General features: G+C 38.5%; 1 protein-coding gene across 3 annotated transcripts in view; it reads left to right on the plus strand.

Moving 5' to 3' along the window:
* The window catches only part of mapk11.L (mitogen-activated protein kinase 11 L homeolog), a 46,279-nt gene that overhangs the window by 13,001 nt on the left and 8,977 nt on the right, over positions 1 to 24,301 (plus strand). For 2 of the 3 annotated variants that reach the window (NM_001171872.1, XM_041584824.1), the window contains 9 exon segments: positions 3,992 to 4,121; positions 7,989 to 8,047; positions 9,718 to 9,829; positions 11,950 to 11,979; positions 16,034 to 16,081; positions 16,188 to 16,302; positions 19,108 to 19,179; positions 21,497 to 21,576; positions 23,575 to 23,653. In NM_001171872.1, coding sequence (NP_001165343.1) covers positions 3,992 to 4,121; positions 7,989 to 8,047; positions 9,718 to 9,829; positions 11,950 to 11,979; positions 16,034 to 16,081; positions 16,188 to 16,302; positions 19,108 to 19,179; positions 21,497 to 21,576; positions 23,575 to 23,653 — 725 coding nt within the window. 3 annotated transcript variants of the gene reach the window in all.

Consider the following 24,301-nt stretch of genomic DNA (forward strand, 5'->3'; position numbering starts at 1 on the left):
AGTAAAAATCAACCTCCCTCTTTTTGAGACCATTTAGCTGATTAAATAAATCTTTAGGCAACTTACCCACCCTTTCAGTGGCGGTCGATTCTGTAAACAATATGCGACTCACATCATCTTGCGTGAAGGTGAATTCACCAGTGGTATCCACATCAAAAGAGGAAGCTCTTGTTTCTTCATCCATTGGCTTGATCAGCACAGCAGATATACAAGAAAATATATATATATTGTTAACAAAACCAAAATCAATTCAGGAGGATTGGAGCAAATCGTGGTAATCCTGGCCACTGGGCCTTCACAGCCGACTATTATTGGCTGGCCCTGATGAAATAATCTAGAGTCAATACTGTCAATTCTGGCTTGCAACTCATCCACTTTTAACCATGTATAGAGGTCCAGTGGTTCTAACAACCCTCTCACTTTATAGGCTGTATTACTCAGTTTTAACTACTTCACTTGGCATGCCATATAAACAGGTTGTAAGTTCTCCCAATAAACTGGACCTTATTAAACCTGTATTAATCACAGTGATCATAACCATGGAACAATACTTGCGGTAGCACCAGCGTCAATCAGGGATTTTTTGGGGTTGGTTCACAACTCCCTCTGTCTCAGGTTATCCAGCTCGTCAGCTACTCCTACACAGTTCACATTGCAGGTTATAGTTAGATGGCGTAATCAGCGGCAATTTTCTCTCTACCCTGGGCACTTTCCTTGTGTCACTCCCCAAAGGCCGTTCCACATGGAAGCCGCAGCCGTCGGAAACCACCCCAGAGCAAGTGACGGAGCACGTCACAATTCACAGGCATACATCGGATCCGGGACCCTGATCCGTGACGTTCAAAGTCGCCAAGGCTTAATCTCACCTTGCCTAGTCCGCAGCCAGGGAACAGGCGACACACTGTGGGCCGGCCGGTACTGTGTGATGCACCGCACTTCCGGTCGCGTCTCTACCATGCGGTACTCACGTGACCGTTAGCGTCCAGAACGGACGCGTAAATGGATAATATCCAGCTTATCGGCAAAGCATCCAAGGCGGAACCGGCAGCCACACAGTTCAGCATAGGCACCCTCACAGTGAGTCTTTCCCAATTCTTATCAACACCTCTCAGGCTCTGTTTCACCTCCTGTCCGTCCCTCTAACTTGACTCCTGGTTGTAGTGGGTAGTGTTTAAATAGCGATTAATAGCCATAATGAAAGTCCATCAAATTCCTTCTGCTGGGGTGCACGGTAACTGTGCAAAGCACAGTAAACAACAATGGTGTAGTAGAACCGGCACTCACCCTCAAATCATCGAGCCCCGGGTGCTGCTTCAAGGGTTTGCATATTAGATCATTTAAGAGCACTCACGGGTGTTTGTGAAGAATACTTTTTATTGGAGTGTTACAATCTACCCCACATCAACGCGTTTCGGTTCTTTCTGAACCGTCGTCAGGATGCACCCAGAAGTCATCACGTGATCCATAAATACAAGCATAAACCAATCAGTGAACAGAGTTAATTAGTGAGCAGAGTTGGTTATATATTCACAACAGTGTTCTGCATTAAAGTGTTAGCATAAATTACTGAATCCATTAACAAAAATTCCATATACATGTTAAAAATTCCAAATACATGTTAAAAAATTTTTTATATAAAAAGTGTGAAAAAAGTGAAAAAAGTTAGCCTTGTTAAAACCTTAAAAAATATATGTATATAGTGACTCATATAGTTTCTTTGAGACATAAGGACTGTACAGATGACACATCCCAAAACAAAGTTATCAAAGGTATCCATGTGTTCCGGTGCAACAAGCTGGTCCAAAGAATTTTTAATCTATAAATAATAATATGTAGCAGCATTTGGGGGTACATAGTTACTAAGTTAATAACAGCCCTTCCAGAGCCATATAGCATCTAATTGGAATAGGGGTCTGGTCATATATTAATCTGTCAATGGTTCCGTGTACTACACATATTGAACCGCATGGACTGCTTATCTCTTATTATTGTTTCTACAGGGTAGAATAATCCTGTCCAAAAGCACCAGTCAAATATAATCAAGTATAAATTCATCCCTGACATGTGATTGTCAGGAGAATATTTTGAACCATTGTTATAGCACCTATATTGTATATATTGTTAGCGTGGTTCCTTGATACCCAGTTCTGAGGTCAAGTACATGTAGTAAAAGAATGAATCCCACTTATAGTGTATCTATATGTCGCCACTCCCATGTCCCACTTATCGTGTAGAACAATTCCCCGTGCCAAGAAAAATAAAAACACGAACAGAGCCGTACTGCCAATATTTCAAGGTAAGTACGATATTGATTAGTCCTAGGGACAGGAAAAAAGGAGAAAAAAAAAGAAAAAGGACAAGGACGGACAGGAGTCTTCTTAAATAAAACATGCCAATGAGTACATTTCATTGAGGCCCCTGGGTGCAACTGTGTCTAAAGTCCGTATCCACTTGGCCTCTTTATATATATACACTAAAGGAGAAAAGCTCAACACTGCCTTCTGTCCCTTGTAAGTATGTACTGATAGGCATGCATACCAAAATCCACTTTGTGTGTTATGTGTGCTGACTGCCTGATCCCGTGCCTGTCGTTGCACACACATATATGGGGCAGAAGTCATTAGATTAGGCTTTTCTCCGCTGGTGTACATCTGCCTGTGTGCCTAAGATAGAAGCATGGGAATATTGTTTTTGGCAAAAATGAATACACGTAGAATGGTCCTTACACACACTTTCATTTTGTTGCACCTTTGGTAGATGATAAGGCAGCACTACAACACTTTCAATGCACAATAGGAAGTGGCTAACCACAACTTCCCTAGCCCAAGAAAGCCAGTTCCACTGTGACAGATTTAACCATTTAGTGTGACTCAAGATCAGGGGAAATGTAACCTTAAAAAGCATAACATTTGTTTTCAGTTGTATTCGGTTTTCTAAAAATGTACAAAACTTTATCACTAGGAAGTTATTAAATAAGAAATGGATATACACAGAGTAAAAAAGTTTTTAATATATCTGTATAATGGGAGAACGATTTGCAACTTCCTTCTCACTCTCTATATGTAAATATAAAGTTGAGCGGCCCCAATAATGATTAACCACAATCTGTGTGACTTTTCCACCAGGGCGGGATAAATAAGTAGCAGATGAAAGCAGAAGTATGATTATTTTCTAGGTACAAGAAGCCCTCTGGCTGCCTGTGGTCTGATGTAATGTCCAACCCTTCCTCATTGTCTTTGTTTGTTGTTAAAGGGATTCTGTCATGATTTTTATGGTGTAGTTTTTATTTCTAAATTACACTGTTTACACTGCAAATAATTCACTCTATATATATATAATATATATATATATATATATATATATATATATATATATATATATATATATATATATATATATATATATATATATATATATATATATATATATAATTTTATTCCTGAACCAGCAAGTGTATTTCTTTTCAGCTGTAATATAGGCAGCCATCTCAGGTCATTTTGCCTGGTCATGTGCTTTCAGAAAGAGCCAGCACTATAGGATGGAACTGCTTTCTGGCAGGCTGTTGGAAGGAGTCGCAATGGGACCTGGATTTTTACTTTTGAGTGCTGTTCTTAGATCTACCAGGCAGCTGTTATCTTGCGTCAGGGAGCTGCTATCTAGTTACCTTCCCAATGTTCTGTTGTTAGGCTGCTGGGGGGGGGGTGATATCACTCCAATTTGCAGTACATCAGTAAAGAGTGACTGAAGTTTATCAGAGCACAGGTCAGATGACCGCGGGCTCCTGGGAAACTTACAAACAGAAAAAAACCTGAAAAACATAGTTAAGTGCAGAATTCTGCTGGAGCAGCACTATTAACTGATGCGTTTTGCAAAAAAATGGTTACCCATGACTGTATGCCTTTAACTTCAGAGATAATTTTGTTAATAATAATAATAATAAATATTACATTGTATTCTCTCTAATTTATTTTCTGTGTATTTATTCCTTTAGCTCTGCATTCGATACCAAGACACGACAAAAGGTGGCAGTAAAAAAGCTCTCCAGGCCATTTCAGTCACTAGTTCATGCAAGGCGAACGTACAGGGAACTGCGGCTGCTCAAGCATATGAAGCATGAGAATGTAAGAAACTACCTACACTGAGAAGCTTGTGAAACTGTTTAGTGAATCTTGTAATAAGAACGGAGGTGTATACTCCTAATTATTAGCAAGGAGTCATTAGCAGAACAGTGTGACACTTATTTTGTTAAACTATAACTTTCAACATCCTCCTGCTGCCAAAGGCTGTTAGTTGTGTAAGTGTAGTTTAGCCACAGCCAGGGCAGGTTCAATATGCCTGTCCTTAAAATAAGAGTAAAATTCAATTATAGAAGGTTTGTCCTAGAAAAGAATGCAAAAGTAATGTTTGTGAATTTCCTGTTTTTACATTGTAAGTTCGAAAGTTGCTCACACTTGCTATAGAAAATGAATGTGTGTTCAAATGTCTCTACCTGTGCACACATAGTTGTGTGTGCATATTGGCAGTATGTCTTTCTGTCTCAGATCAAGGGGAGAAGAGAAGAGTTGCCATGGCAGCATTCCAGGCTGTACATTTCAGCAATGAATCTTAGTATTTTATCATGACACATCCTACCTAATGGCATTTTCCATTATATGATGCTATTTTGAAGCAATATACTGAATAAAAACCTGAATTCTTTTTTTTTTTTTTTTTTTTTTTATTGTTCATAATCAATGTGAGGCAAATACACATTTTCTATAGCATTTGTACTTACAAGGTAAAAACCCCAAACTCTCAAACATTACTTTTACATTCTTTTCTCGGACAATGCTTCTAAAATGAAATGTTACTCCTTTTCTTTATCAGATTGTGTTTATAAGACTACTTGTCATCTGCAAAGTCTGGACATATGTAAAATGATTTGAAATATGGCATAATTTAATGATGTGTTCAATGTTACAAAGCATGCACACTTTCTCTTTCATGTTTGGCTTCATACTGATGCCATGTAATTGTTGCCTGCTGATTGGTAGCTAAAGATCACTAGATGCAGTGACTTTTGAAGTAGCCATATCCAGATTCAGACCTAGGGTGCAATTTGACGCCCTCATACTCTGTCAGGCCTCCGTGTTGATGAAATGCATCTACAGATCGTGTTAGGGAGAAGGAATCTGCACTGGGATCTGGGCTGGAGATTAAAACAGCTGCCCGATCCCCTCCCTGCCCTTTTCCCATTGCAGTTCCCTTCTTTCTAATACGAGTGAAGTAAGTGGCTTAAAGGAGAATTCAACCCCCTAGGCGCAAAAATCCCTCCCCCCTCCCCTGCGTAGGCCCCCCTCCCTCCTCCCCCCTGGACAAATGCCCCTAACTTGTTACTTACCCCTCCTTCTAGGTCCTCTCCAGCGGAGTTCGCGGCAGCCATATTCTCCCGAGTGCTCTTCTTCCGGTAGTCATCGGCATTTTGTGGCGCATGCGCAGTAGGATGCATTTGCCGGTACGGATCTACTGTGCATGCGCCCCAAAAGTCACAAAGTTTCCGATTTCTTTTTCGGGACACTTCGTGACTTTTGTCGCATGCACAGTAGATCCGAACCGACAAATGCATCCTACTGCGCATGCGCCACCAAATGCCGATGATTACTGGAAGAAGAGCACTCGGGAGAAGATGGCTGCCGTGAACTTCGCTGGAGAGGACCTAGAAGGAGGGGTATGTAACAAATTAGGGGCATTTGCCTGGGGGGGGGCTGGTAGGCTGGGGAGAAGGTGGGAGGGGGATGGATTTTTGCGCCTAGAGGGTTGAATTCTCCTTTAAGACATTTGTCATCTCTTTGAGTGGAAAGAGTTCTCCTCTGAGTGGAAGTAAATAGCCATTCCTCCCCTAAAGGCAGATCATATTGCAATGATCAAACACAGAGTATATACCATAACTCTTGTAAAAGCTTGTAAAATCCTTCAACAGGATTTTCTATTTTACTGCCGGAAGCAATGTAAAATGACGGTGGCAAATCTGGCATTCACATGGCATAAAATTACACACACCATGCTATATTTTACACAGCTTTTTACCCAATTTTTTCAGTGAATTTAGTTCTACGTAGAATAATAAATATGCCCCAAGTATATAAACGGTCTATATGGTATGGCCACCTTTCTGTTGTTCTGATCGTCATGCAAATGCTCAGAATGGCAGATAATGTGAGGTGCTGCCACTCCTGTTTCTGTCGTTGCACCATGTACTGGACGTAGGGTTGCCACCTAGCCAGTATTTTACCAGCCTGGAAGGATTCGGTTAAATACCGAACTGAATCCGAATCCTAATGTGCATATCCAAATTAGGGGTGGGAAGGGGAAAACATTTTTTACTTCCTTGTTTTGTGACAAAAAGTCATGCGATTTCCCTCCCTGCCCCTAATTTGCATATGCAAATTAGGATTTGTATTCGGTTCGGCCTGGCAGAAGGATTTGGCCGAATCCGAATCCTGCTGAAAAAGGCCGAATCCTGAACCGAATCCTGGATTCGGTGCATCCCTAGTTAGACACAACTCTTCCACTTGACCATGCATACATTCATACAAATTTTAGAAAATGCTTATCTCAGGAGTTGACATAGCAACAGTGGTTTACTTATGTTCAATGGCATGTTCTTGAAAGATAATCTGTCAAAAGAAGATTTCCATTCAAACTTATAGTGGAGCGATTTCAAGATCATCATTGCACCTTTTGCCAGTGCCAATTTTTAAATGCACACATCCCAATTTAAGGCTGAATTATTATTAACATGTACAGTATTTTAGAGCGCCAACAAATTTCACAGTGCTGTACATATTCCACAGTGCTGTAGTTAAGGGCATAATTACATGGAAAGTTTTGTTGCTTGCATGAAATAGCATTACATGAGTGATGTATGAAAATACCTTTCCATTGTAATTCACAGGAATTGCCAGTGATGAAACACATAAACTTGTAAGAATGCTGTAGTCTGCATTTTCACATGATTCAAGTGTTTTGAAATTTACACCATGCATGACTATACTATTTTCCATAATATTTCATGTTGTTCTCATGTAAACACATATTCTAATAAAATGTCCCCCTTAAAGGGGAAGGAAACCTAGTTGGCGCAAAAACCCTCCCCCCCTCCCGTGTGTTGCCCAACCTCCCTCCTCCCCCCTGGCCTACCCCTCCCGCTGGGCAAATGCCCCTAACTTGTTACTTTCCCTTCTGAGCAGGTCCAGTCCAGGGAGTTCACAGACAACATCTTCTTCCACTTCTGAGCAGGTCCAGTCCAGGGAGTTCACAGACGACATCTTCTTCCACGCAATCTTCTTCCTGCTTTGACCGGCGTTTTGGTGCATGCGCAGTAGGTGCATTTCGCCGGTACGGATCTACTGCGCATGCGCCAAAAGTCACAAAGTACTTTTGGCGAATGCGCAGTAGATCGTACCGGCGAAATGCTCCTACTGCGCATGCGCCGGTCAAAGCAGGAGGAAGATCGCGTGGAAGAAGATGTCGTCTGTGAACTCCCTGGACTGGACCTGCGCAGAAGGGTTAGTAACAAGTTAGGGGCATTTGCCCAGCGGGACGGGTAGGCCAGGGGGGAGGAGGGAGGGTGGGCAACACACGGGAGGGGGGGAGGGTTTTTGCGCCAACTAGGTTTCCTTCCCCTTTAAATGTGTGTTTATTTTTTGTTGTTGTTTGTTTACTTTACATTAAGGGTAAGACTAAAGTGTCACTTTAATGTTTCCATGTCCTTTTAAGTCATGAAGCAGGAAGAGAACACAGTCTAAAGAGTCACCGGCAGGTTTTAATTTAATCAAACCAAGTCCTGTGTATTTATTTTTAGAAGCTCCATCGGAAATGGCATTGTGGAAAATAATTGCAGCTAATTAAATGCTGTCTAGAGTACAGCCTTCAGCATGTGGGTTACAATACAGTGTTAAAAGATCTTAAAGCACATTATTAACCTACATCTCCTCTCTGCCTTTCAGGTTATTGGCTTGCTGGATGTTTTCACACCATCTACTTCAGGAGAAAATTTTAATGAAGTGTAAGTACTGCTTATACGAGTCGGCTCAGTAGGTACAGTTCAACGGCTTGAATGGTTTATTAGAATATTCTTCAGATAAGAATACATTTTAGGAAACATTTAAGAATATAGCGGGAAACCAATTGTTTGGTGTCTGAGAGCATTTCTGCCCACCTTTAGAAATGTTGTTAGATTCTTTCAGAGATGCTCAGTAGGGCTTCTTGCACAATAACGCTTATCAAGCACATTTTATTGCATCCTTATGCTGTGCCTACAGGTTCACTGGCTTTATTGCTAGCTTACCTAAAGGTAGAAAAGGTGGGTGGCATGGTTAATTATAATTGAAATATCCTGCTGGGTAGACAATGTGCCATGCTAACTTTAACTCATGGAGACCAATATTCAAGACACTGTTATGTTGATTTTGATCAGATAATGCAGCAGGTTTTAAAATGTCTGTTGTGATAAGAGATTATACAAAAATGTGACCAAAATAAAATTTGTGTATACCCTTCCTGTAAATGCAGAATCAGTTTTCTTTTTCTGTAAGGGCTCAGGAAATATATCTGCATGGATTATTCTGCCATGCATATCTTTGTTCATATAGGCATATCGTTTTTAGAATGGCAAGCTTCATATAAAATGGCAAGCAAGAGGCGCTTGGATTTATCATCCGGTTATTTCTGAACTATATCTTCACAGTACAGCAATAGTAAAGTAGAGGTATAATATCAAAATGTCAACACAAGTTTACTTGCTCAGGGATGAATACTGTGCACTGTTAGTATACAGTCATATGAAAAAGTTTGGGAACCCCTCTCAGCCTGCATAATAATTTACTCCACTTTCAACAAAAAAAGATAAGTGGTTTGTCTTTCATTTCCCAGGAACATCTGAGTACTGGCGTGTTTTCTGAACAAAGATTTTTTGTGAAGCAGTATTCAGTTGTGTGAAATTGAATCAAATGTGAAAAACTGGCTGTGCAAAAATTTGGGTACCCTTGTAATTTTGCTAATTTGAATGCATGTAAATGCTCAATACTGATGAAAGACCACTTGTTATCGTTTTTGTTGAAAGTGGAGTAAATTATTATGCAGGCTGAGAGGGGTTCCCAAACTTTATCATATGACTGTAGGTATTGGGAGGATTGAAGGTAGGAAACACAGGTGTGGGTAGGCGTCTCCGTCTCACTTTCCGCATACTCCTGACTTTTGATGATATTGCTATTGGTTTATGGTGGCCATTGGGATGTGGATAAAGCTGTTGCGGGTCAAATTGTAGTAGTAGGGTTGAGCATGTAGAATCACAGGTGTGGTGCAGGTGTATCTGATAAGACCCACACAAATCTCTGTCTCCTGCATCTATACATACATACATACATACATACATACATACATACATACATACATACATACGTACACTGCATCTGGGTATGATTCATACATGCATAGAAAGTTAGTCCCATTAATTTTAGTCTCTTAAAACCTAATCCGCAGATTTATTTATGCACACCGTTTTTTGGGAGGGGTTTCATGTATAAATATCCTTTAATCTTATTTGACCTGATTCTATAATTAGTAATAATAGTAATAATACGCATAATTAGTATGTTATTATTAAGACAGAAATCGAAGACTCTAATTGTGTTCTACATTTCATTAAATTTATTTTATGCATATTTCATTTTTCAGGTATCTAGTGACGAATCTAATGGGAGCCGACCTCAATAACATTGTAAAGTGCCAAAAGTTAACAGATGACCATATTCAATTCCTTATATATCAGTTACTTAGAGGCCTCAAGGTAATACATACTATAGTTTGTATTTCTGGCACGTATTTTGTTGCACCTTATTGGTTCCTGTATTTTAATATATTCTTGGTGGATGTAAAAGTCATAGGCAAGTTTCTTTATGTTTCGGCTCCAGGAAGAATTGGTACAAAACAAATGAAAACTAATGTTATAAGTTCCCTACAGCAATTTTGTGTAAGCCGTTCCCTTAAGGCATTTATATTTCACATGACATAATCTAGGGCTCTGTCAGAATTAATAATAAATTCCATCCATCTTGCTCGACAGAAGGCTCATGAGATTTTTTGATAAGAGGTAATGTATGGACAGTTGGATTGGTAAGCGTGCTGTAATGTGACGGCTTAATCATATTCATGCATAGAAATGCTAAATTAAACCTCAAGATCTCAGAATATGAAGATGTCAAAAATCAGGCAGGTGCAACGGTTTATGTAAAGTGTATACCAAAGTAATGCTAAAAAGGGAAAAGTATGAAAATCCTTCTGAAAGAATTTATATATTGCCAGTATCTTTACAAATAACGTTAACTATACATTTTAATGATTTCAATGTAATGTTGCTTCAAATTGCCGTTTTTAAGTTAGGGAGATAAGTTCATGTATGGAGTTTATTGAAGGGCTCAAGTTTTGAAATCATATATTAAAGGAGAAGGAAAGCTACGGAGGCAGTTTCTTGCCAATAGATTAGCTGCAATAGTGCAAGCTAGAATGCTATATTTATTCTGTAGAATGTTTTACCATACCTGAGTAAAAAGCTCTAGAAACTCTCTGTTTGTTTAGGATAGGAGCTGCAGTATTAACATGGTGTGACATCACTTCCTGCCTGAGTCTCTCCCTGCTCTGGGCTCAGATTACAGTAGAGAAGGGGGGGGGAAGAGGAGCAAATTGAACATGCTCTTGCCCAGGGCAATGAGGTTTAAGCTGAAACAAGGAAGTCTGATACAGAAGCCCATGTGTACATGATAGAAGGAAAGAAATGCTGTGTTTCTTTTGACAGGGGACTCAGAGCAGCACTACTTTGGGGGTTTACTGGCATATTTAGATGGACCTTTCTGATAAGGCTTACTTAGTTTTAACCTTTCCTTCTCCTTTAATATGATGTGCATGTACAGGTAAATAATACACAAAAGCCATGAATATCTTATTATATTCTTATAAACGGTGAGTTCTGATGTCATCAGTTATAAACGGTGAGTTCTGATATCATTTCTGTCACATGACTCACTGAAACTTGTGTATTATAATAAATAAAGTACCCCCAGTTGCAAAATGTGAGGATATTAGAAGTTACCTCGAAGTTCTATGACCTGTATAAAAACACTCGGCCTTCGGCCTCGTGTTTTTATCATGAAACTCCTCAGTAACTTATAATATCCTTATATTTTACAAGAGGGTGTACTTTATTCACTATATAATGTACATTTTTTAGTTGACAATTTCATTTTCATCACATGTTTTTATTTATTTTTTCATGTAATAAAGTATGTTTCCATACTTATCCGTACATATTGAAAACAATGAGAAAAAACATTTTTTTCAACAATATAAAATAACAGTATGAAAACTTCAGCTCAAAATTTAGTATAGGACCCTATGAAGGGTTTAATGGGTATGCAGCTAATAATCTATTTATTTGATGACACCTGGGGGTGCGAGTCGTCCTTGTTCCTGTTGCCAGGTATCTAGGTATTGGGATGACTCCATTATGAGTGGGTGTTCTCTTAGGGTTTCTTCATCATACCATGTTGTTTGTCTAAAGGTGTAAACCGACAGGTTTTTAATGTGTTGTGGAAGCAATGTTATGTGTGTTACCCATGTTTTAAAGAATTTTGTTGTGTTTTGTTATTTTCTGATAATTGCTTTCAACCTATCCATGTGAAATGGATGGTGTCCTTTTTGTTTAACTAGTTATCTGAGGAAAGATTTCCAATTTTGTGTCTCCTGATTGGAGTTAGATATGAGTTGGGAAGTATTTGGAGAGCCATCTCTTGGTACCTACTTGCTGGGAGTAGTTTTGTTATAATCATATGTTGTTACTTCTCCCCTTTTTAAAATAATGTGCCTTTACCCTGACATATACTTTTTTTTTTTTTTTTTTTTTTTTTTTTACAGTATATACACTCTGCTGGCATCATCCATAGAGTAAGTAACATTGTATTCTACCATATGAATTGAAGGAAAAAATAGCTGTCCACCTTGGCAGAACATTTTGTAAACTTGGAGATTTTACTTTTAAAAAAAAAAAAAAAATAATATTTATTGACTGAAAATTACTTTACTGAACTTAAAATTGATGTGATTTTAGCTGACTGAGCGGTACAGTGTTTTGCTCTGTTAAAGAGTATGACTTTTCAGATCATGACTAACCAGCTTTTTCTAAATACTGGACTGCTTATGTCCACTTCATAGTATCATGAGATCTTTTTATGTCGTCATCATTTTGATACAGATGGGCCAGCACATGTATGGTATATTATGTTATTGGCACAATTTATGTATTGATATAAGATGTTAGATAGCACTATCTACTAAAGTGAATACTTGGCTTGTTTCCATAGGAACTTGTTCTGACTTAAGATATTTAGAAAAAAATGGTTTGCATATGTGTATATTTCATTATAAAGTGTCTTCTAACCTAAGTTTACCTAACCAATCACAAGTCCATCTGCCTACTTTTTTTTTTTTAACATCATGACCTTTATTGTATATTGAACATAACATACAGTTGTCTATACGTGTGACATTATTTAGTTCCATTTACAGTTAAATTTGGCATATCAAGTTATCACAATCAAGTATACCATGCAAGGTCAAACAAACAATAAATGAAGAGGAGCGGAAAATTAAAACCAAGCAAAAAACAAGCATCATGAGAATTTATTCAACTTCACTTCTCAAGTGGCAATTCACCATTTATTCCAGACTATAACCACCTGAGCTATATTACCTTGGGGGAGGGCCAGTTGCCCCATATTGCCTCAAATTTATCTGGTACCTCCCTTTTGGTATACAAATACTGCATCTTCTTAATGTATAATGTCATTTGCTCTAGCCAAACCGTGTAGGGGGTTCTGGATTCTTCCATCGCATAGTTATACACCTACGTGCCTGAAACAGACTCTGCCGGATGGCAATTAGTTGAAATTTGGTGTAATGGGAGTTCTCTCCTACATTTGACAAAGCCATCTCTGGAGTCAAGTTTACAATTCCTGTTACTGTCTCTGAAATTGTATCAAACTCTTTACCCCAATAGGTATTCAAGCTGGTGCATTCCCACAGCATATGCATAAGGGAGCCGCTAGCTGCATTACATCTAGTGCAAATAGGTGAATGTTGTGGGTCCATTCTGTGCAGACACACTGGTGTGAAATATGACCCAAGGGATAACATACATCTCAATCATCCTGCATTTGGCGATACAAAACGAGGAGCTACTAGGGCATCTTGCCAGTCTTCCGCAGTTAGAGTGAGGATATCTCTTTGCCACAGTGTGTATAGATTAGCACTGAGTTTAACATGTCTACAGAATCTCAGTATCTTGTACAGATTAGAAATTATGTGTTGATCGTCTAACAATTCCAACACTACAGAAAGGGGGTTTACCCACCTTAAAGGGACTAGAGTGGAATGCATGTTTGACCTGTTCGTACAGTAGCCAAGAGGTTTCTGGTATTTCGTATTCCCGTTGGAGAGCCGTAAATGGTTTGAGGAGTTCTCAGACAATAAGTGTCGAATCAATGTTATGCCTTGCCTAGACCACGACCCCACAGACCCAATGGGTTGGAATTCTCGGAGTGAGCGGTTATGCCAGAAAGGTGTATCTGGATGTTGAGCCTGAAAGTGCCAAATATTTTGGGCACGGATCCATACTTTCCAAGCTAGTAGTATCAAGGGGTGTACCGGAGAATAGGGTCTGCCTACCCGAGTATGCAACAGTCCTGAAGGATCGGTAGCTCAGGGTCCCCTGTGTCCTCTAGAAGGATAGTGGACAAACATCTAGGATCAGTGGTAATCCAGGGTTTGACATGAGCCAGTTGCGAAGCCAAAAAATAGAGTTCAAAATCTGGGAGTGCTGCCCCACCCTGGGAGGCTGACCTCTTTAGGATATCAAGTCTCAATCTAGGTCTACCCGATCCCCAAATGAAGGGTTCCATTAGTTTGTCAAGGCTTTGGAAGAAGCGTAGAGGAATAGCCATTGGGGAGTGTGATAACATATACAGAATTTTGGGGAGTATGGTCATCTTAATCAGACTAATTCTTCCTTGCGGATTAAGAGGTAGGCTGGCCCATTGTTTAATTTTGGATTCCACTAGCCCCAATAGGGGGGAATACATTCAGTTCACAATATGACATGGTCGGTAATGAGACTTCCACCCCCAAATATTTAAATTTGGAGACCACTGCCAGCTCATGTGTTAAGGACAGGGTTATCCAATCGGGCATCCACTGGGAACAGACTGGACTTGGAAAGGTTCACACATAGGCCGGAGAAGTTACCAAATTTAACAAGGGTCTCAGCAAGTTTCCCCAGTGAGTTGTCGCTATCAGCCAAATATACCAGAGAATCATCTGCATATAATTGTATTTTTTCCTGAATATGCCCACAATTCCAACCAATAATATCCAGATCATTTCTTATAATTGTCGCCAAGGGTTCTATTGCTATAGCAAACAAAAGTGGGGACAGCGGGCATCCCTGCCTGGTCCCCCGAGTAAGTACAAAGTGTGGAGAGGGTATACCATTCACAGTCACCAGTGCTGATGGGTTAGAGTACAACAATTGAGTGAGTGTTAGAAATTTTGGCCCAATCCCCATTTTACTCATTACCTGCCATAAGTACGCCCATTCAACCGTGTCAAAGACTTTTGCAATATCCAATGTTACCAGGATCCTATTGCCTTTATTATCATGTTCCATAGACAAATTGGTGTAAAGCCTTCGTAAGTTCACAGCTGTGCTTTTGCGTGGCATAAAACCCGATTGGTCAGGTCCTATCAGATTTTCTATGGCCTGCACAAGCCTCCTTGCTAAGATTTTAGCTAGAATTTTGACATCACAATTCAAAAGGGAGATGGGCCTGTACGATCCACATTCCTGCAAATTTTTCCCTGGCTTTGGAAGGACTATGATAGATGCCTCTCTCATTGAGGGAGGAAGTTCCCCGCTAGCCACCGCCTCTGAGTAGACTGCTAGGAGCCATGGAGCCAGAGTCTCTGCATATGTCTTATATATTTCAATGGGTAGTCCATCCCTTCCCGGTGACTTCCCACCCGGAAATGCCCCAATGGCCAACTCTATTTCTTCAGTTGTAAGCTCTGCATCCAATGCAGCCTGCTGCTCGGGGTTTAATACTGGTAAGTCAATTCCCACTAGATATAGAGGAATTTGGTCCCCATGCATTCCTAGTTGGGATGTGTAGAGACGTTTATAGTAGGTTCCAAAGACCCCACTAATGTCTTGGGGATTCCATCTGCCTACTTAATAAAAGAGTCGGCAGCTTAGCATAACCTTTATTATAGGTTGCTATGGAAAGCAGTAGAATAAAGGGTCATTCATTCCTCACTTTTTCTCCCGCAACATAGATTAGAGTACTGAGCACTGTATTTAGAGGCATAAAATGGCTTCAATTTTCTTCTGGGCAGAGGCTTACAGGCCTGTGCTAGGTAATGCACACATAATTGGGTATAAGCTGACTGAATTGAATTACAAAATGCAGCAATTTTAGGGAAAGGGGAAATCAAGGTCTTCCACTCAGTTTCATTTCTTAAAAATCATGTTGCAAAATGCTATTTCCTGCAGAAGCAGCATTTATTGCAACTATAGTTTTAAGAGTACAAAATCGAGACCACAGACCGAGTAACTTCTACCAAGCCACGTTTTCATTTAAAACAGGGATTGTTACTGTTATTGTTACTGTTATTGTTAGTTATTTAGTATTGTCATTATTAACACATATAAAACGTCAACATATTCATCAGAGCTGTATAATAAATACATTAAACATACAAGAATACATACTAAAACAGCCAGTAACAAATGCAAGAGGTAAAGAGGACCCTGCCTAAAAGAGCTTACAATTCCCATCATCCTCTGAACAGGGATAAAGGAAATTTTAGTTGAGTGCTAAGGCTATAATTAGCACCCCTTAATTCAATCAAATTAATATTTATGGCTTATAAATATTTTTCTTCCTAGGATTTGAAGCCCAGCAATTTGGCAGTAAATGAGGACTGTGAATTAAGGGTAAGACCCATGATAAGGAAAAATGGGCAGGATTTGTGTCCTGCCTCCCTGATATGAGCTCTTAATTGCTGACAGGAAATTGTATCACTTTGTTTTTCTTCTTGAGATTCTAGATTTTGGCTTGGCACGGCAGGCAGATGATGAAATGACTGGGTATGTTGCAACAAGGTGGTACAGAGCTCCTGAAATCATGTTAAATTGGATGCATTACAATCAAACAGGTAATTCATTTAAAAAGTATTACTGTGAGGTTGTAATTACACATACCACCTTAAAGGGATACTGTCATGGGAAAATATTTTTTTTCAAAACACATCAGTTAATAGTGTTGTTTCAGCAGAATTCTGCACTGAAATCCGTTTCTTAAAAGAGCGATTTTTTTATACTTAATTTTGAGATCTGACATGGGGCGAGACATATTGTTAGTTTCCCAGCTGCCCTTAGTCATGTGACTTGTGCTGTAATAAACTTCAGTCACTCTTTACTGCTGTACTGCAAGTTGGAGTGATATCACCCCCTCCCTTTCCCCCCAGCAGCCTAACAACAGAATAATGGGAAGGTAACTAGACAGCAGCTCCATGACACAAGATAACACCTTCCTGGTAGATCTAGGAACAGCATTCAATAGTAAAATCCAGGTCCCAATGTGATGCATTCAGTTACATTGAGTAGGAGAAACAACATCCTGCAAGAAAGAAGTTCCATCCTAAAGTGCTGACTCTTTCTGAAAACACATGACTTGGCAAAATGACCTGAGGTGGCTGCCTACACACCAATATTACAACAAAAAAAATACACTTGCTGGTTCAGGAATTAAATTTTATATTGTAGAGTGAATTATTTGCAGTGTAAACAGTGTAATTTAGAAATAAAAACAACATCATAAAAATCATGACAGAATCCCTGTAACTACTCTAACAGAGATAACCGAAGGGAAAGCTATGGCCGTCCTGGCACAACTTTCTTCAGATTTCTCCATATAATACACAAAAGCCATGAATATCTTGTAAGTTATAAACAGTGACTAGTGATGTAATCAGTTATAAACGGTGAGTAGTGATGTCATTTCTGTCACATGACTCGCTAAAACTTGAGTATTATAATAAATAAAGTACCCCTTCTTGAAAAATAAAAGGATATTATAAGAGACCTCGGAGTTCCATGACCTGTATAAAAGCACTCTGTCTTCTGCCTCATACTTTTATATGGTCATAGAACGCCTCAGTGACTATAATATCCTTATATTTTACAATAAGGGGGACTTTATTCACTATATAATACATAAAAGCTATGAATATCTTGCAAATTATATCCTTATAAACGGTCAGTAGTGATGTCATTTTTGTCACAAGTGTAAGTTTCTATAGTATATATCAATATTAATAATATATCATAATATTAATAATATACCTCAACCCACTTACTGGGGTTTTGGTTCTTTTGAGCAAGCAGACAATGAATCCACACCAATGAGCATATATTAAAGTGATATATTGTAAAATAAATCAATTGACTGTTCTACATAAATGATTACACTTAGACTAAACAATTATTACCTTTTCCTCTGTCCAGCGTTCTTTTTATCCTGGGTTCTCACCTGCCCCCCACAGAAACCCTCCCAACTGCCAAGATGCTGTGATAAACCCCCAACTTGCCTACATCCTGTTGAGCAAGTTTTTTTTTATAGAAAATCAGTTTTATAGCTCCTGTAGAAACCAGCTACAATTCCAAGACAACCCTTTGAATTTGAAATTTGTGTAAGGGTGTGAAGTGGAATGTAAGCTTCCTGGAAGACTAACTTTGCAGACACTGCATAAATTCACAAATTCACATAAATTCACAAATTCATATGTAACATAACATAATGGCATACCCAAAATGGATATTTCATGACTCACTAAAACTTGTGTATATAATAAATAAAATACCCCTTGTTGGAAAATATGAGGATATTAGAAGTTACCTAAGTTCCATGACCTTTGGCGTTGTACTTTTATATGGTCATGGAACTCCTCGTGACTTACAATTAAGGGTACTTTATTTACTATATCTGTGATACAAACCCCAGAGTCAGATTAGTAATGTAACCAGTGTACTATTTCATCCGTGCACAGTAAGGGCAGAGACACACGGTCAGATTCGGGGAGATTAGTCACTCTGCGATAAACCACCTCTTCTTCGGGGCAACTGATCTCCCCGAACTGCCTTCCCGCCGGCTACAATGTAAATCGCAAGCTGGATGGCACTCGGAGCGCTTTGTTTTCCGAAGTTGCCTCAAAAGGAAACTTCAGGCGACTTCGGAAAAACGAATCACTCGAAGTGCCGGAGATTTTCATTCTAGCCGTTGGGAAGGCAGTTCGGGGAGATTAGTTGCCCCAAAGAAGAGGAGATTTGTCGCCGGGCGATTAATCTCCCCGAATCTGACTGTGTGTCTCTGCCCTTAAGAGATCCAATTATATCCTTTAACTAACCACAAATGTTGTGTCTATATTGTGAACAGAAAGAACTGTTCTATAATAAGAGTGGGAAATTTCCATAATGGCCTTAAAGGAGAAGGAAAGGCTAAAACTAAGTAAGCTTTATCAGAAAGGTCTATATAAATACACCAGTAAACCCTCAAAGTAATGTTGCTTTGAATCCTCTGTCAAAATAAACATTTCTTTCCTTCTATTGTGTACACATGGGCTTCTGTATCAGACTTCCTGTTTTCAGCATAAACCTCCAGGGATACGCCTTGAGCATGCTCAGTTTACTCCTCTTCCCCTCTCTCCTCCCCTCCCTGCTGTAATCTGAGCCCAGAGCTATGACTGAGCAGGGAAATGCAGGCAGGAAGTGAATTCACACCAAGTGAATATGGCAACTGCTATCCTAAACAAACAGAGAGAGTTTCTAGAGATGTTACTTGTGTATGGTAAAGCATTCTACAGAATAAATAGTGTTATAGCTTGCACTATTGTGGCTAATCTATTGACAATAAACTGCTTTGGTACCTTTCCTTCTCCTTTAATGGTTTTGTTATTTTGCAGTTGACATTTGGTCAGTCGGATGCATCATGGCAGAGCTACTGAAAGGCAAAGCTCTCTTTCCTGGAAATGATTGTATCCTTCTACGTTTTAGAACTAAGCTGGAGAATTGAGGTTCTGTGACAAACAACCATTGAACCTTAAAAATTGGTTAAAAAAACCTGCAAAATATCAACTTGTAGCATGTATTTGTTCAGTATATGCATAATGGTAATTGGGTTTATTCTATTGTATTTATTTGTTGGTTATTTGGTTTTTTTTCTTATGTTTCAAGTTAAGTTTTAATTTCCATGCCAACATATTGGCTAGCTCCCACAGAAACTGCTCAGCTCTCCCAAGCATTGATTTGCGAGTAATCTTTTATTTTTTATTTTTTTTATTAATGACAATATAGAAAATGCATTTCCAGTACAATATGAAGAAAAAAAAGACCAATATTGCAGAATCTTCTCCGCTGCTTTGGTTTATTGTGCCTTCATACATAACAGGTTTTGGGGTTTCACACTTGAGAAAGGGGGTAAACCCCTGAAACAGGTTGTGTATAAAGGCACCATAAACCAGAGCAGCAGAGAAGATTCTGCAGTATTGGTCTGTTTTTGATTCATTTTATTCATATTGGTTCCTGAGGGTGAGACAGTACCATCTATCAGAATTTAACAGACTGTAAGGTGTACCAAAGGATGGCTAGAATCTTGACATTTCCAGTTCAAGTCATGTTGAAGTAAAGGATATTGCCTCTTAGACCTTACTAAAATGTGTAATAAAAATATTAGATATGCTTATTTTAAACTGTTCTGTTCCACCTTAATATGAAACCCCAGCATTAATCATTAATTCTGCACCTTTAACTCGTTTTCCTTCTGTATATACTTCACAATTAGTGAGCCAGAATATAGCAGCAGAAAAGATTGTGGCAGCTTCCTCATACTGTGGGTGGCATAGACTGCACCTTGAAAGGCCCTAGCTTGTCAGGCATCAGAAGGAGAACGATGATGTGAGACAAACATTAAGGCACATTGAGGACATTTAGGCAAGTGTCAGAGCAAAGCATTTTTGTATGCCGAGAGACTGAATAACTTTGCTGTTACACAGTGTAAAATAGAGGGAAAGGAGGAAAATGGATTGGGCTAGAAACAAGCATAATGATAGGAGTTATACTGTATATGTAAATGCATAACAATATATTTTAATAAATTAATCAGAACTGTCATCCTAGCTGTGTAGCACCTGTGATGCTCCCTAAATTAAAACTACATAACATATACTGCACTAACCTACACAAACACATATGCTCACATAAATACACACATGCTCAGATGTTGCCAGACTGTTACAGACACAAAACAATTTAGGGGGTGCAGTTACTTTTGAGCCCAAAAAAAAGTGGTGTAGAACATTCTACACCCTCATTCCTCTACATTCTCATTTTCTGCAGATGATTTCAGGGTTGGTAACTAACCCCTGCTGCCTGCCTGCCTGTACACATTTACCATTATGTGCATCTTTCTAGAAATGGTGTTTAGTGTATTTCCAGATGTCATGAGTAAGCTCCACATTGTTTAATTTAGAGCATAATTTCACCATTATTCATTCCATGAAATATCCAATGTGGAAGGGAATAGACCAGTATATGTGGCCATATATGCATAGTGCAAGTAGGGGGATACTTTCCTGTCATTTTGCCAACTCTGCTCCTACCTGAAAGCTTCAATGACAAAAGCATCCCCCTGTAGCAACATAGATATATTTGCTATTAACATACCTTGTCTTCCCAGTGCAGCAGGCAACAAAAGGTTAAAATCTCCTTATTTCCTTTTGTATTTATAGAACATTTGACATTTCGTTGTTTCTAAACGCTACTATTACATGTTCCAGTGTAAGCAAATTACCCCTTTTCAAACAACAGAAAGGGGCCAATTAAAACCAGCCTTTCCAGTTTAATTAATGCACAGCCACTCATCTGAATAGGAAAAAGATGTCAAGTATGTTCTGCATAGGGATAGTGATAATTACTATATGGAGTGTCTAGGTTGGTAAGTAGGAGCTAATGCGGTAAAGACGTACATTTTATAATAATTGTGGTCTGTGGTCAGAGTATGCCTTTCTTTAAATTTCTACCTTTCTATTCTCTACCCATACCTTTCATTGACTGCCACAGTCAAGTGCCACTGATTTTAAGCAAGGGCAAATAAAACCGTTTCATCCATGGACAGTTATTTTATATAACTGTGTGTGTAAATGTATGATCCCCAGATACTGCATTGCCTGAAGAACAAGAACAGTGCAGCAAGCTGGTTATGTAGATAATTATTAAATACAATCACACTTTCTGGAGGATTAGAGGTCATGAAAATACTATGCAGGCCACAGAATTTTTCCTAAATATTTACAGACATTGATCAATTAAAAAGGATAATGGAAGTGGTTGGAACACCGAACTCAGAATTTCTCATGAAAATATCATCCGAACATGTGAGTAGGTTTTGCTATGTACAATATTTGCTGCAAATTGAAGTGTAATTAAAGGTCATATAACATTAATGAGAAAAAGTTGATCACATTAATGCACACACAATATGTGGAAGGAAATTGTGTTTTGCTGGTTAGCAATGTGCAAAACTGCCATTTATTCCCTGATAAAAACATACTATAGCAAGACTAAATGCTGTTTATTAATAGAGCATATTTATAACTATAACCCATCTGCAGCATATGTCTGTGGGTGAAAACACTTTAGGATATATTTACTAATGTCATTGCAGCTTGTGCATCTTAGACACCATTTCAGGGGTGGTTCACCTTTAAATTAACTTTTAGTATGTTTAAGACTGATTCTAAGAAACATTTCACTTGGTGTTTCTTATGTATTTTTTTATAGTTTTTGAATTATTTACCTTTTTCTTCTGACTCTTTCTTGCTTTTAAATGGGGGGGTCTAAAAACAAATGCTCTGTAAGGCTATACATGTATTGTTACTGCTAATTTTATTACTCATATTTCTATTCAGACCTCTCCTATTCATATTCCAGTTTCTTATTCAAATCCGTGCATGGTTGCTAGGGGAATTTCGACCTTGGAATCCAGACTGTTGAAATTGCAAACTATAGAGCTACTGAGTAAAACGCTAAATAACTCAAAAAAACGTAAAATAATAAAAAATGAATACCAATTCAGATTGTCTCAGAATTTCACTCTCTACATCATATTAAAGTTAATTTAAAGGTGAACAACCTCTTTAAAGTAATTGTTCAGTATAAAAATAAAAACTGGGTAAATGTATAGCCTGTGCAAAATAAAAAATATAATTTAGTTAGTTAGGCAAAGATGTAATGTATAAAGGCTGGAGTTACTGGATGTCTAACTGGTTACCAAGCAGTAGCCAATCAGTGACTTGAGGGAAGGCCACATGGGTCATATCTGTTGCTTTTGAATCTGAGCTGAATGCTGAGGATCAATTACAAACTCACTGAACAGAAATGTACTATGTGGTACGACTTCAAGTCACTGACTAACTCAGAGTTGAAAAGCAGGAAGTTGTGTTTTGTTATGTTACACATCCAGTCACTCCAGCCTTTATAGACTACATTTTTGGCTAACTAACTATATTAGAAACATTTTTTACTTTGCTCAGACTATCTATTTACCCAGTTTTTATTTTTACACCGAACTGTTCCTTTAAAGTACAGTTAATCTGTCACACTGCACTTTCATAATAATAAGCCTTTTACCCTTTTGACACTGATAGAATTTTCATAAACACCATTTAGATATTGCGCTTATGCTTACAAAAAATATTATATGTTCAAGACACATATGAATATATAATTTCCACCAAATCATTTTCAAAATATCTATGGGCCACTTGGGCAGACAGTATTTAGAGTGTACTTAAAGGGCATCTCGAGGACGAGCAACTGATGTGCAGTTACGGTAAAGAAAAAATAAACAGTCACTTAGAGGTGGAAATATTTCTTAGATTTTCTATTTCATGATACAGCTTGACATCTCCTCTTAAAAAACCTGCACCACTAACTTTGCCTACTTTATACATAAACATCATACTTTTTGACACTAGTGTCAGCCTTTCTAATCACTGCTCTAGTGTCACACTTTATTTACAAGAAGTCAGCAAAGTTGTGGCCAGCTAAAAATGGCTAATAATGCTATTATAAAGGTATAAATGTAGAAGGAACATTCACATAGGTTGTTCCTATCCGCACAGAGGTATAACATGTCCATCTATGCACCATTCAGCAAGAACAATTCAGTGAATACTACAGCAATTTTGGCATAAACAGGTAGTTTACCAAGCAGGAATGACTACATATACAGAAAGATATAGATTTAGCCACAGGTGCTAGGCTAGTTTTCCACCTAAAATAGGGTACAAATGATGTATTTGTCATAAATGCCATATTAATAAAAAGTACGTCCATATACTAAAAGCTAAGGTCCCTCTACTTCTATACAGGCTAGAAGATACATTGAATCATTACCATATATGCCCCAACAAGATCTGAAGGAGGTGTTTCATGGTGCCAACCCATTGGGTATGTATATTTCATTTGAATAAATGTAACCGTTTAATGTGGAGGTACAGCTGAATTTAAGTGCCTTATGCCAATAATATGCCAATGTGCAATAATCAATAAGACCGGTTAGTTGGAATCCATTCTGTTTTGTTCCATACTTTCATTGAACAATATTATTTCATTAATACAGTTCTGTTGGAATGATTTGTCCTGCTGCTGTAAAGAATATGTGGGCTGGGCGTCTCCATACTGTACAGTGTATGGCCCTTTCATAATATGCTTGCCTCTCTAAATGCTGTCCATCTACTCCTTCCAGAACTCCAGACATAGCCTCCTACTCCCTCGCCTACCCCTTCCATCCATTTCTATGTGCAACCCATATGTTTTAACACATCAAATGCAATTGCACCAAGTGTAAAAAAAAAAGTGGAATTATGGAAAAAATGCATTGTGGGTAAAACAACTTACACTCAAAATTGCTCTTTACACACTGCACTTGTGTTTGTAAATGTCTTGCTCTCTGGAATTCTCATAGTGTGTGTTTTCTTCCTGACTGCTCTCAGGCACAAGTTGGGTTTGTTACTTTCATTATTTAAAAGAATACTGTCATGGGAAAAAAAAAAATTCAAAATGAATCCGTTAATAGTGCTGCTCCAGCAGAATTCT

This window comes from Xenopus laevis, chromosome 3L, assembly GCF_017654675.1.
Source record: "Xenopus laevis strain J_2021 chromosome 3L, Xenopus_laevis_v10.1, whole genome shotgun sequence".
Lineage (NCBI taxonomy): Eukaryota > Metazoa > Chordata > Amphibia > Anura > Pipidae > Xenopus > Xenopus laevis.